The 12,997-nt window shown below is 43.5% G+C and overlaps 1 protein-coding gene across 1 annotated transcript in view; it reads right to left on the bottom strand.

The window, feature by feature from the left end:
• Positions 1 to 430: 430 nt before the first annotated feature.
• Positions 431 to 12,997, bottom strand: part of LOC110505773 (rho GTPase-activating protein 5) — a 63,904-nt gene continuing 51,337 nt past the window's right edge. Inside the window, exons 6-7 of the mRNA XM_021585205.3 lie at positions 2,919 to 3,024; positions 431 to 2,204 (exon numbers count right to left, since the gene is read on the bottom strand). Of these exons, the coding sequence (XP_021440880.1) occupies positions 1,877 to 2,204; positions 2,919 to 3,024 (434 nt within the window). The 3' untranslated portion in view covers positions 431 to 1,876. The remainder of the gene's footprint in view (positions 2,205 to 2,918; positions 3,025 to 12,997) is intronic.

The raw sequence follows: 12,997 nt of genomic DNA, 5'->3' as shown, positions 1-12,997 counted from the left end.
GTTAAAATCTTAAGAGTTTGTACACCGGCTTGAATGAGGCAGATCTTATGAATAAAATTGAAACTACACAAAAGGTATATTCTATCTAGCAGCTGCACACTCCTTTCTCCCCTTCCACCACATTATCTGGAGTGTCTCTATAGAGACGAATAACAATAATAGGTTGTCTGAACTGGCATCCTATTCCCTATATAGTGCACTTCTTTTGACCAGGATCCATAGGGCTCTGGTGAAATGTAGTGAACTACGTAGGGAATTAGGGTGCCATTTAAGTCACAGGCATAGTCTTGAGTCTTAAAAATGTCTTCGATCTGTCAATCTGTTTCCCCCTTCATCCCACCAAGCTCCTCTCTCCCTCTACTTACACTTTTCCTTTCCAGAACTTTCTAAGCAGCATCTTTTACTTACAGCAAAACAGAATTCCGTACCATTTACAAAGAAGCAATGGTTCTTTATTCATAAGATGAATGGCATTAGGTACACAGTCAATTAATCTAGCCCAAACATTTTTGTACATCATACCACAAATAAATCTGATTATAGTAGGTTTTACAAGATTATACAGAATTTCAGTACCCCATGGTATTTTGCTAATAATAATAATCATATCTGCTGATAAATATATATATATATATGTATATATATATATATATATATATATATATACATATATATATATACTTACACACACACATATATATATATATATATACACACATACACTTATATATAATTTCCCCCCCTCTATTTAAGGGAAACAATTAGACAGATAACCAAAATATGATATTAAGAGTTAACTTGCATTGCAAAAAGAATGGATGAACAATAGATACAATTTCAGCCCTGTTTCAATGTTTCCCTCAATCAAGTTAGATAAAAAAATATCATCTGAATGAAAGCGGTTAATGTTGAGTTGTAAATTCAGTCTTTTTTTTTATTGTTCATTTTTTGGAGGCAAAAAAATACATGCAAATTTAGTTGAACAAACAGAGGAAAACAAAGGTCTCTTATTGGTGAGTATCAAGACCGCCAAGACATTTCATCAATGAAACAAAACAAGAGAGACCGAGACTGCTTTGCAATGAGTTCATTTCAGAGTTAACACAGAGATGTGCCAGTAGGGTTCTAGTAGTGGGATGCTTCCTTCATAAGCTTCAGGAATTGCATGAGTTCTGCTCCAATAGGAGGCCAGTCTGTCTTATGTCCCGGTCTGGTGCAGTACAGCATCAGTCTTTCACGTAGAGTCCCCTCCCTCCCAAACAGTGCGAGGCGTTGGGAGCAGGTAGACACAAAGCCTGCCAACGTTCACTGTCTTTCTGTCCCTCAAACCGTTCAGATAAAAATGTAAATCATACTGGTAAAAATACAAGAATCCATCATCATCGCCAAATCATACAAAAATAAACAAGCAGAAGAATGTCTACGCTGGTAGAAGTATCATAACAGATGATGCCTCATCTAACGTCAAGTTCACTTGAATGAATAAAGGGTTTAAAAAAACAAAACACAACTAGTATAAATATATTTTCCTTATATTTTGCAAGGTGTTGTAGAATTTAGCAAATCATTTTTGCATCGCATGTTTTTGTCCGTCTGCTGGAGGCATACAGCATCTTTATTACTGTGTATTACTGTACAGCACTGAATGAAGAAAAATGCATTTGTTTTGATGTTGTTTTTTGTTCCTGGGGGAGAGCTCGATGAGTCAGTCACCCCTGAATCCAGTCAGTCACCCAGAAAGGGGAGCAGAGAACAAAGTTGATCATTTAGTAATGTTGTTGTTTTGCAGTCAGAGGGACACCAAAGGGAGGGGAAAGGAGGACACATCACCCTATGTCCCCCCACCAGCCCAGCCTTTCCCCTACCCCACCTAGGTCTATATGAGTGGTTCAGGCTGCAGGGACATACTGTGCTGGATCTGCTGGGGCTGAAGAGGAGGGGGCAGCTGCAGGGGCCTCAGGGCCTCCACCATGCTGTGACAGTGGTGGGGTGGTGGGGTGCTCTCGGTGCTGGAGCTCTCCTGGATGTCTCCGCTGTAGAAGAAGTAGTGGCTCTGCTGGATGAAGGACTCGATGACAGACTGGTTGAGCTTGGTGGTGGAGAGTGTGTCCTTGTTCTCAAAGTCGGGACGCATCAGCGTGGGCCAGAAGCAGATGGATAGATTGTCGGCTGTCATCAGGGTGGTCTTACTCTGCTGGCTCACCCTGGGGAAACACACAATTTCCCTGATTTATTCCAACCATACTTATTTTGTACTTTATTTCAAAAATAAATAATTAGGTACTCAATTAGAGGGGAGTGCAGATAACTCTGGTCTCCAGAACAGTAGCTGTACACTAAATATACCTTCCTAATATTGAGTTGCATTCTTGATACACACGGGAAACTGTTGAGCATGAAAAACCCAGCAGCATTGCGGTTTTGACACAAACCGGTGCGCCTGGCACCTACTACCATACCCTGTTCAAAGGCACTTAAATATTTTGTCTTGCCCATTCACCCTCACCTCAATTGTCTTAAGGCTTAAAAATCCTTCTTTAACCTGTCTCCTCCCCTTCATCTGCACTGATTGAAGTGGATTTAACAAGTGACCTTAATAAGGGATCAAAGCTTTCACCTGGTCAGTCTGTCATGGAAAGAGCAGGTGCTCTTAATGTTTGTATACTCCGTGTATATCACAACAGAACGGAATTATGTTCATGTAGCATCTCCACGTATCACTACGTTTTCTCCCTACTGAACACGGCCCAGTCCAACTACACAACTGTATGACATGCGTGTTTCTATGACAACTATCACATAACAAACATCATGTATACTTTGCAGCTTACTTCAGACATACTTCAAATTGCACCCAGTATCAGTCAGCTGAAGGCCTGAGACTGTTTCTGATCTAGGGTCACAGGGTTGTCTCTTACCTGTTCAGGTGAGTGATGATGTATTTAAACACCTCGTAGTTCACTGCAGGGAACTTCCTCACTATTTCTTTCAGCACTTGGAGTCTTTCTATGTGGTCCACAATTTCTGAAAGGAGGAGAACAGAGTTTTTACTCATTCCTTCCCTTGGGAGAAGAAGAAACAATTAAAGGAGGATAACAGAGTTTTTACTCATTCCTTCCCTTGGGAGAAGAAGAAACAATTAAAGGAGGAAAACAGAGTTTTTACTCATTCCTTCCCTTGGGAGAAGAAGAAACAATTAAAGGAGGATAACAGAGTTTTTACTCATTCCTTCCCTTGGGAGAAGAAGAAACAATTAAAGGAGGAAAACAGAGTTTTTACTGATTCCTTCCCTTGGGAGAAGAAGAAACAATTAAAGGAGGATAACAGAGTTTTTACTCATTCCTTCCCTTGGGAGAAGAAGAAACAATTAAAGGAGGAAAACAGAGTTTTTACTCATTCCTTCCCTTGGGAGAAGAAGAAACAATTAAAGGAGGAAAACAGAGTTTTTACTCATTCCTTCCCTTGGGAGAAGAAGAAACAATTAAAGGAGGAAAACAGAGTTTTTACTGATTCCTTCCCTTGGGAGAAGAAGAAACAATTAAAGGAGGAAAACAGAGTTTTTACTGATTCCTTCCCTTGGGAGAAGAAGAAACAATTAAAGGAGGAAAACAGAGTTTTTACTCATTCCTTCCCTTGGGAGAAGAAGAAACAATTAAAGGAGGAAAACAGAGTTTTTACTCATTCCTTCCCTTGGGAGAAGAAGAAACAATTAAAGGAGGAAAACAGAGTTTTTACTGATTCCTTCCCTTGGGAGAAGAATAAACAATTAAAGGAGGAGAACAGAGTTTTTACTCATTCCTTCCCTTGGGAGAAGAAGAAACAATTAAAGGAGTATCACGAAGCCGACAGGGCTGCCAATGACCTCCCACACAAGAAACACATTCAAATACCAGCTAGACCTTTGGCAGATACAACACCAGCCCAGTACGTTGACAGTACTACATACCAAAATACATAGTCCATGAGCCGGCCCCCCAGATTGGGGCTGTCGGTATCATCTGGGGGCACAATGTCTCAGTGATTTTCTTGTCACTCTTTCTCTAATGAATAACAGCATCAAATGCACTCCTGTGTTGGATGAGAAGCTCTAACTCCACGTCAAGGCATTTAACATATCATCTAATATTAGACCAATCAGATACACTTTATCACAGCCTGCCAATTAACTCTGACCAAAGTGCTATTGTCAAGGTCAACCGGCCGAGACTACTGGGCTAATCAATAGTTAGAACGTCATATGAGTGTGAGTGTTATGTGTCCCAGAGCAGAGCACTGGGCACCAAGGCTGGCCAGGGCCTGAGACCAACGCTGCATCCCAGATGGCAATAGTGCACTACTTTTGACCAAAGTACTACACTCCATGTATTTGGGACGCAGTCTGAGACTTGGAGGTCCTAGTCCAAACACCTCCACATTATGCTGCTTGCAGAATGATCATTTCTACAGAGCTGCTCCAAACTCTTAGAGTCAAGCTCCAGGGCTCTGTCTCTTCCTCCGCCCATCTCCCTCTCTCTCTCCTTCCTTCCCTCCATCCAGGGGACAGTAGATGGAGGCCTATTTCTGGGACATTAATCTGCAGCAGTGAGCCAGAAAGGAGGCCGACAGCTGGCTTGGTTTCAACACTGATCCAGGATCACATGACTCCAGCTCGGAGATCATACAGAACTACACAGGCTGGGGCCTCCAGCGACCGGGAGACCCATGGGGCGGCGCACAACTGGCCCAGCGTCGTCCGGGTTAGAGGAGGGTTTGGCCGGCAGGGATGTCCTTGTCCAATCAAGTTCTAGCGACTCCTGTGGCGGGCCGGGTGCAATGCACGCTGACACGGTCGCCAGGTGTATGGTGTTTCCTCCGACACATTGGTGCGGCTGGCTTCCGGGTTAAGCGAGCAGTGTGTCAAGAAGCAGTGCGACATGGTTGGGTTGTGTTTCAGGGGACGCACGGCTGTCGACCTTCGCCTCTCCCGAGTCCGTACGGGAGTTGCAGCGATGAGTCAAGACCGTAACTACCAATTGGATACCATGGATTTGGGGAGAAATAATTGGGTTAAAAAAATATATAAAAATTAAACACACAGGTTGTGTCCCAAATGGCACCCTTCTCCCTATATATTGCACTATCACATGGGCCCTGGTATAAAAAAAAGAAAGTAGTGCACTATATAGGGTGCCATTTGGGACACAGAGAGCCAGGCAGGCAGGGGAAAAAGATGCAGATGCATGAACATCTTGGCATCCTTGGGCAGGAATTTGTCTTTCAGGAAGACGACTGTGAGCTGAGTGTGATGTGACTTAGAGGTGTGAATTATAACTGGGGTTGAAATGTTAATGCAGGCTTGCAGTTCTACAGCAAAAACACAGAGATAAGTGTGTATACAGTCGTGGCCAAAAGTTGAGAATGACACAAATATTTATTTTCACAAAGTCTGCTGCCTCAGTTTGTATGATGGCAATTTGAATATACTCCAGAATGTTATGAAGAATGATCAGATGAATTGCAATTAATTGCAAAGTCCCTCTTTGCCATGCAAATGAAATGAATCCCCCAAAAACATTTCCACTGCATTTCAGCCCTGCCACAAAAGGACCAGCTGACATCATGTCAGTGATTCTCTCGTTAACACAGGTATGAGTGTTGACGAGGACAAGGCTGGAGATCACTCTGTCATGCTGATTGAGTTTGAATAACAGCCTGGAAGCTTCAAAAGAAGGGTGGTGCTTGGAATCATTATTCTTCCTCTGTCAATCATGGTTACCTGCAAGGAAACATGTGCCGTCATCATTGCTTTGCACAAAAAGGGCCTCACAGGCAAGGATATTGCTGTCAGTAAGATTAAACCTTAATCAACCATTTATCAGATCATCAAGAACTTCAAGGAGAGCGGTTCAATTGTTGTGAAGAAGGCTTCAAGGCGCCCAAGAAAGTCCAGCAAGCACCAGGACCGTCTCCTAATGTTGATTCAGCTACGGGATCGGGGCACCACCAGTACAGAGCTTGCTCAGAAATGGCAGCAGGCAGGTGTGAGTGCATTTGCACGCACAGTGAGGCGAAGACTTTTGGAGGATGGCCTGGTGTCAAGAAGGGCAGCAAAGAAGCCACTTCTCTCCAGGAAAAACATCAGGGACAGACTGATATTCTGCAAAAGGTACAGGGATTGGACTGCTAAGGAATGGGGTAAAGTCATTTTCTCTGATGAATCCCCTTTCCAATTGTTTGGGTCACCCGGAAAAAAACTTGTCCGGAGAAGACAAGGTGAGCGCTACCATCAGTCCTGTGTCATGCCAACATTAAAGCATCCTGAGACCATTCATGGGGTTGCTTCTCAGCCAAGGGAGTTGGGCTCACTCACAATTTGGCCTAAGAACACAGCCATGAATAAAGAATGGAACCAACACATCCTCCGAGAGCAACTTCTCCCAACCACCCAGGAACAGTTTGGTGACGAACAATGCCTTTTCCAGAATGATGGAGCCCCTTTGTAAGAGTTGTCGTCGGGAGAAAGAGAGGAGGACCAAAGCGCAGCGTGGTAAGTGTTCATGATGATGTTTAATTAAAACTCAGAACACTAAACAATTAATGACAACGTGAATTTACCAAAACCGAAACAGTACCGTGTGGCCCAAACACTCACACGGAAGCAAACACCCACAAACCAAAAGTGAAACCCAGGCTACCTAAGTATGATTCTCAACCAAGGACAACGATTGACAGCTGCCTCTGATTGAGAACCATACTAGGCCGAACTCAAAAACCAACATAGAAAAACAAATATTGACTGCCCACCCAACTCACACCCTGACCATACTAAAACAAAGAATAAAGGAACTAAGGTCAGAACGTGACACCCTTGCCATAAGGCAAAAGTGATAACTAAGTGGCTCAGGGAACAAAACATTGATATTTTGGGTCCATGGCCAGGAAACTCCCTAAACCTTAATCCCATTGAGAACTTGTGGTCAATCCTCAAGAGGCGGGTGGACAAACAAACACCCACATTCTGACAAACTCCAAGCATTGATTATGCAAGAATGGGTTGCCATCAGTCAGGATGTGGCCCAGAAGTTACAGCATGCCAGGGCGGATTGCAGAGGTCTTGAAAAAGAACGGTCAACACTGCAAATATTGACTCTTTGCATCAACTTCAAAAATGGTCAATAAAAGCCTTTGACATTTATGAAGTGTGTATACATACAGAGAGAGAGAAGTGTGTATACATACAAAGAGAGAGAAGTGTGTATAATACATACAGAGAGAGAGAGAAGTGTGTATACATACAGAGAGAGAGAAGTGTGTATACATACAGAGAGAGAGAAGTGTGTATACATACAGAGAGAGAGAGAAGTGTGTATACATACAGAGAGAGAGAGAAGTGTGTATACATACAGAGAGAGAGAAGTGTGCACACATACAGAGAGAGAGAGAAGTGTGTATACATACAGAGAGAGAGAGAAGTGTGCATACATACAGAGAGAGAGAGAAGTGTGCATACATACAGAGAGAGAGAAGTGTGCACACATACAGAGAGAGAGAGAAGTGTGTATACATACAGAGAGAGAGAAGTGTGTATACATACAGAGAGAGAGAGAAGTGTGTATACATACAGAGAGAGAGAGAAGTGTGTATACATACAAATCAAATCAAATCAAATCAAATTTTATTTGTCACATACACATGGTTAGCAGATGTTAATGCGAGTGTAGCGAAATGCTTGTGCTTCTAGTTCCGACAATGCAGTAATAACAAGTAATCTAACTAACAATTCCAAAACTACTGTCTTGTACACAGTGTAAGGGGATAAAGAATATGTACATAAGGATATATGAATGAGTGATGGTACAGAGCAGCATAGGCAAGATACAGTAGATGGTAGCGGGTACAGTATGTACAATGAGATGAGTATGTAAACAAAGTGGCATAGTATAGTATAAAGTGGCTAGTGATACATGTATTACATAAGGATACCGTCGATGATATAGAGTACAGTATATACGTATGCGTATGAGATGAATAATGTAGGGTAAGTAACATTTATATAAGGTAGCATTGTTTAAAGTGGCTAGTGATATATTTACATCATTTCCCATCAATTCCCATTATTAAAGTGGCTGGAGTTGAGTCAGTGTCAGTGTGTTGGCAGCAGCCACTCAGTGTTAGTGGTGGCTGTTTAACAGTCTGATGGCCTTGAGATAGAAGCTGTTTTTCAGTCTCTCGGTCCCAGCTTTGATGCACCTGTACTGACCTCGCCTTCTGGATGATAGCGGGGTGAACAGGCAGTGGCTCGGGTGGTTGATGTCCTTGATGATCTTTATGGCCTTCCTGTGACATCGGGTGGTGTAGGTGTCCTGGAGGGCAGGTAGTTTGCCCCCGGTGATGCGTTGTGCAGACCTCACTACCCTCTGGAGAGCCTTACGGTTGAGGGCGGTGCAGTTGCCATACCAGGCGGTGATACAGCCCGCCAGGATGCTCTCGATTGTGCATCTGTAGAAGTTTGTGAGTGCTTTTGGTGACAAGCCGAATTTCTTCAGCCTCCTGAGGTTGAAGAGGCGCTGCTGCGCCTTCTTCACGATGCTGTCTGTGTGAGTGGACCAATTCAGTTTGTCTGTGATGTGTATGCCGAGGAACTTAAAACTTGCTACCCTCTCCACTACTGTTCCATCGATGTGGATAGGGGGGTGTTCCCTCTGCTGTTTCCTGAAGTCCACAATCATCTCCTTAGTTTTGTTGACGTTGAGTGTGAGGTTGTTTTCCTGACACCACACTCCGAGGGCCCTCACCTCCTCCCTGTAGGCCGTCTCATCGTTGTTGGTAATCAAGCCTACCACTGTTGTGTCGTCCGCAAACTTGATGATTGAGTTGGAGGCGTGCGTGGCCACGCAGTCGTGGGTGAACAGGGAGTACAGGAGAGGGCTCAGAACGCAACCTTGTGGGGCCCCAGTGTTGAGGATCAGCGGGGAGGAGATGTTGTTGCCTACCCTCACCACCTGGGGGCGGCCCGTCAGGAAGTCCAGTACCCAGTTGCACAGGGCGGGGTCGAGACCCAGGGTCTCGAGCTTGATGACGAGCTTGGAGGGTACTATGGTGTTGAATGCCGAGCTGTAGTCGATGAACAGCATTCTCACATAGGTATTCCTCTTGTCCAGATGGGTTAGGGCAGTGTGCAGTGTGGTTGAGATTGCATCGTCTGTGGACCTATTTGGGCGGTAAGCAAATTGGAGTGGGTCTAGGGTGTCAGGTAGGGTGGAGGTGATATGGTCCTTGACTAGTCTCTCAAAGCACTTCATGATGACGGATGTGAGTGCTACGGGGCGGTAGTCATTTAGCTCAGTTACCTTAGCTTTCTTGGGAACAGGAACAATGGTGGCCCTCTTGAAGCATGTGGGAACAGCAGACTGGTATAGGGATTGATTGAATATGTCCGTAAACACACCGGCCAGCTGGTCTGCGCATGCTCTGAGGGCGCGGCTGGGGATGCCATCTGGGCCTGCAGCCTTGCGAGGGTTAACACGTTTAAATGTCTTACTCACCTCGGCTGCAGTGAAGGAGAGACCGCATGTTTTCGTTGCAGGCCGTGTCAGTGGCACTGTATTGTCCTCAAAGCGGGCAAAAAAGTTATTTAGTCTGCCTGGGAGCAAGACATCCTGGTCCGTGACTGGGCTGGGTTTCTTCCTGTAGTCCGTGATTGACTGTAGACCCTGCCACATGCCTCTTGTGTCTGAGCCGTTGAATTGAGATTCTACTTTGTCTCTGTACTGGCGCTTAGCTTGTTTGATAGCCTTGCGGAGGGAATAGCTGCACTGTTTGTATTCGGTCATGTTACCAGACACCTTGCCCTTATTAAAAGCAGTGGTTCGCGCTTTCAGTTTCACACGAATGCTGCCATCAATCCACGGTTTCTGGTTAGGGAATGTTTTAATCGTTGCTATGGGAACGACATCTTCAACGCACGTTCTAATGAACTCGCACACCGAATCAGCGTATTCGTCAATGTTGTGTGTATACAAACAGAGAGAGAGAGAAGTGTGTATACATACAGAGAGAGAGAAGTGTGTATACATACAGAGAGAGAGAAGTGTGTATACATACAGAGAGAGAGAAGTGTGTATACATACAGAGAGAGAGAAGTGTGTATACATACAGAGAGAGAGAAGTGTGTATACATACAGAGAGAGAGAAGTGTGTATACATACAGAGAGAGAGAAGTGTGTATACATACAGAGAGAGAGAAGTGTGTATACATACAGAGAGAGAGAAGTGTGTATACATACAGAGAGAGAGAAGTGTGTATACATACAGAGAGAGAAGTGTGTATACATACAGAGAGAGAGAAGTGTGTATACATACAGAGAGAGAGAAGTGTGTATAATACATACAGAGAGAGAGAAGTGTGTATACATACAGAGAGAGAGAAGTGTGTATACATACAGAGATAGAAGTGTGTATACATACAGAGAGAGAGAGAAGTGTGTATACATACAGAGAGATAGGTGTGTATACATACAGAGAGAGAGAGAAGTGTGTTTACATACAGAGAGAGAGAGAAGTGTGCACACATACAGAGAGAGAGAGAAGTGTGTATACATACAGAGAGAGAGAGAAGTGTGTATACATACAGAGAGAGAGAAGTGTGTATACATACAGAGAGAGAGAGAAGTGTGTACACATACAGAGAGAGAGAAGTGTGTATACATACAGAGAGAGAAAGATGTGTGTATACATACAGAGAGAGAGAAGTGTGTATACATACAGAGAGAGAGAAGTGTGTATACATACAGAGAGAGAGAAGTGTGTATACATACAGAGAGAGAGAGAAGTGTGTACACATACAGAGAGAGAGAGAAGTGTGTACACATACAGAGAGAGAGAAGTGTGTATATATACAGAGAGAGAGAGAAGTGTGTATACAAACAGAGAGAGAGAGAAGTGTGTATACATACAGAGAGAGAGAAGTGTGTATAATACATACAGAGAGAGAGAAGTGTGTATACATACAGAGAGAGAAGTGTGTATACATACAGAGATAGAAGTGTGTATACATACAGAGAGAGAGAGAAGTGTGTATACATACAGAGAGATAGGTGTGTATACATACAGAGAGAGAGAGAAGTGTGTTTACATACAGAGAGAGAGAGAGAAGTGTGCACACATACAGAGAGAGAGAGAGAAGTGTGTATACATACAGAGAGAGAGAGAAGTGTGTATACATACAGAGAGAAAGAAGTGTGTATACATACAGAGAGAGAGAGAAGTGTGTACACATACAGAGAGAGAGAAGTGTGTATACATACAGAGAGAGAAAGAAGTGTGTATACATACAGAGAGAGAGAAGTGTGTATACATACAGAGAGAGAGAAAAGTGTGTATACATACAGAGAGAGAGAAGTGTGTATACATACAGAGAGAGAGAGAGAAGTGTGTATACATACAGAGAGAGAGAAGTGTGTATACATACAGAGAGAGAGAAGTGTGTATACATACAGAGAGAGAGAGAAGTGTGTATACATACAGAGAGAGAGAAGTGTGTATAATACATACAGAGAGAGAGAAGTGTGTATACATACAGAGAGAGAGAGAAGTGTGTATACATACAGAGATAGAAGTGTGTGTATACATACAGAGAGAGAGAGAGAAGTGTGTATACATACAGAGAGAGAGAAGTGTGTATACATACAGAGAGAGAGAAGTGTGTATAATACATACAGAGAGAGAGAAGTGTGTATACATACAGAGAGAGAAGTGTGTATACATACAGAGAGAGAGAGAAGTGTGTACACATACAGAGAGAGAGAGAAGTGTGTACACATACAGAGAGAGAGAGAAGTGTGTACACATACAGAGAGAGAGAGAAGTGTGTATACATACAGAGAGAGAGAGAAGTGTGTATACATACAGAGAGAGAGAGAAGTGTGTATACATACAGAGAGAGAGAGAAGTGTGTATACATACAGAGAGAGAGAGAAGTGTGTATACATACAGAGAGAGAGAGAAGTGTGTACACATACAGAGAGAGAGAGAAGTGTGTATACATACAGAGAGAGAGAGAAGTGTGTACACATACAGAGAGAGAGAGAAGTGTGTACACATACAGAGAGAGAGAGAAGTGTGTACACATACAGAGAGAGAGAGAAGTGTGTACACATACAGAGAGAGAGAGAAGTGTGTACACATACAGAGAGAGAGAGAAGTGTGTACACATACAGAGAGAGAGAGAAGTGTGTACACATACAGAGAGAGAGAGAAGTGTGTATACATACAGAGAGAGAGAAGTGTGTACACATACAGAGAGAGAAAGGTGACTGACTGGTACTAAGAGAGGCACTATGAGGGGCATGGAGGAAACGGCACAAAGGCTGTTCAAACTAAATGTGTAACTAAAGACAAACGCTTTCAGATGGGGGGAGGAGGGGACAGAGCTCATCCTAATTTATATACTGGGGCGAAGGTTCACCTCCCAACAAGACAATGACCCTAAGCACACAGCCAAGACAATTCAGGAGTGGTTTCGGGACAAGTCTCTGAATGTTCTTGAGTGGCTCAGCCAGAGCCCGGACTTGAACCCGATCGAACATCTCTGGAGAGACCTGAAAATAGCTGTGCAGCAACGCTCCCCATCCAACCTGACAGAGCTTGAGAGGATGTGTAGAGCAGAATGGGAGAAACTCCCCAAATACAGGTGTGCCAAGCTTGTAGCGTCATACCCAAGAAGACTCAAGGCTGTAATCACTGCCAAACGTGCTCCAACAAAGTAAAGGGCCTGAGTACTTATGTAAATGTGATATTAGTGTTGCCATCCCCACGGCCTCCACAATGGATCAGTCCACTCAGACAGGCTCCAATCACACAGGTGTCTTGTACACCATTCATTAAAAAAAATGTTTTGATAATGCTTGACTAACGAAATCTCGGTCGACCAACAGCATATTGATTAAACAATCGACCAATCGACTAAAGGGCCCTACAGTAAAATAAACAACACAGAAATGAACCAAGCAGGAAAAGC

The sequence above is a fragment of the Oncorhynchus mykiss genome, chromosome 25 (assembly GCF_057628025.1).
Source record: "Oncorhynchus mykiss isolate SJ-2025 chromosome 25, ASM5762802v1, whole genome shotgun sequence".
In the NCBI taxonomy this organism is placed as follows: domain Eukaryota; kingdom Metazoa; phylum Chordata; class Actinopteri; order Salmoniformes; family Salmonidae; genus Oncorhynchus; species Oncorhynchus mykiss.
This window is presented reverse-complemented; position numbering and strand designations above follow the sequence as displayed.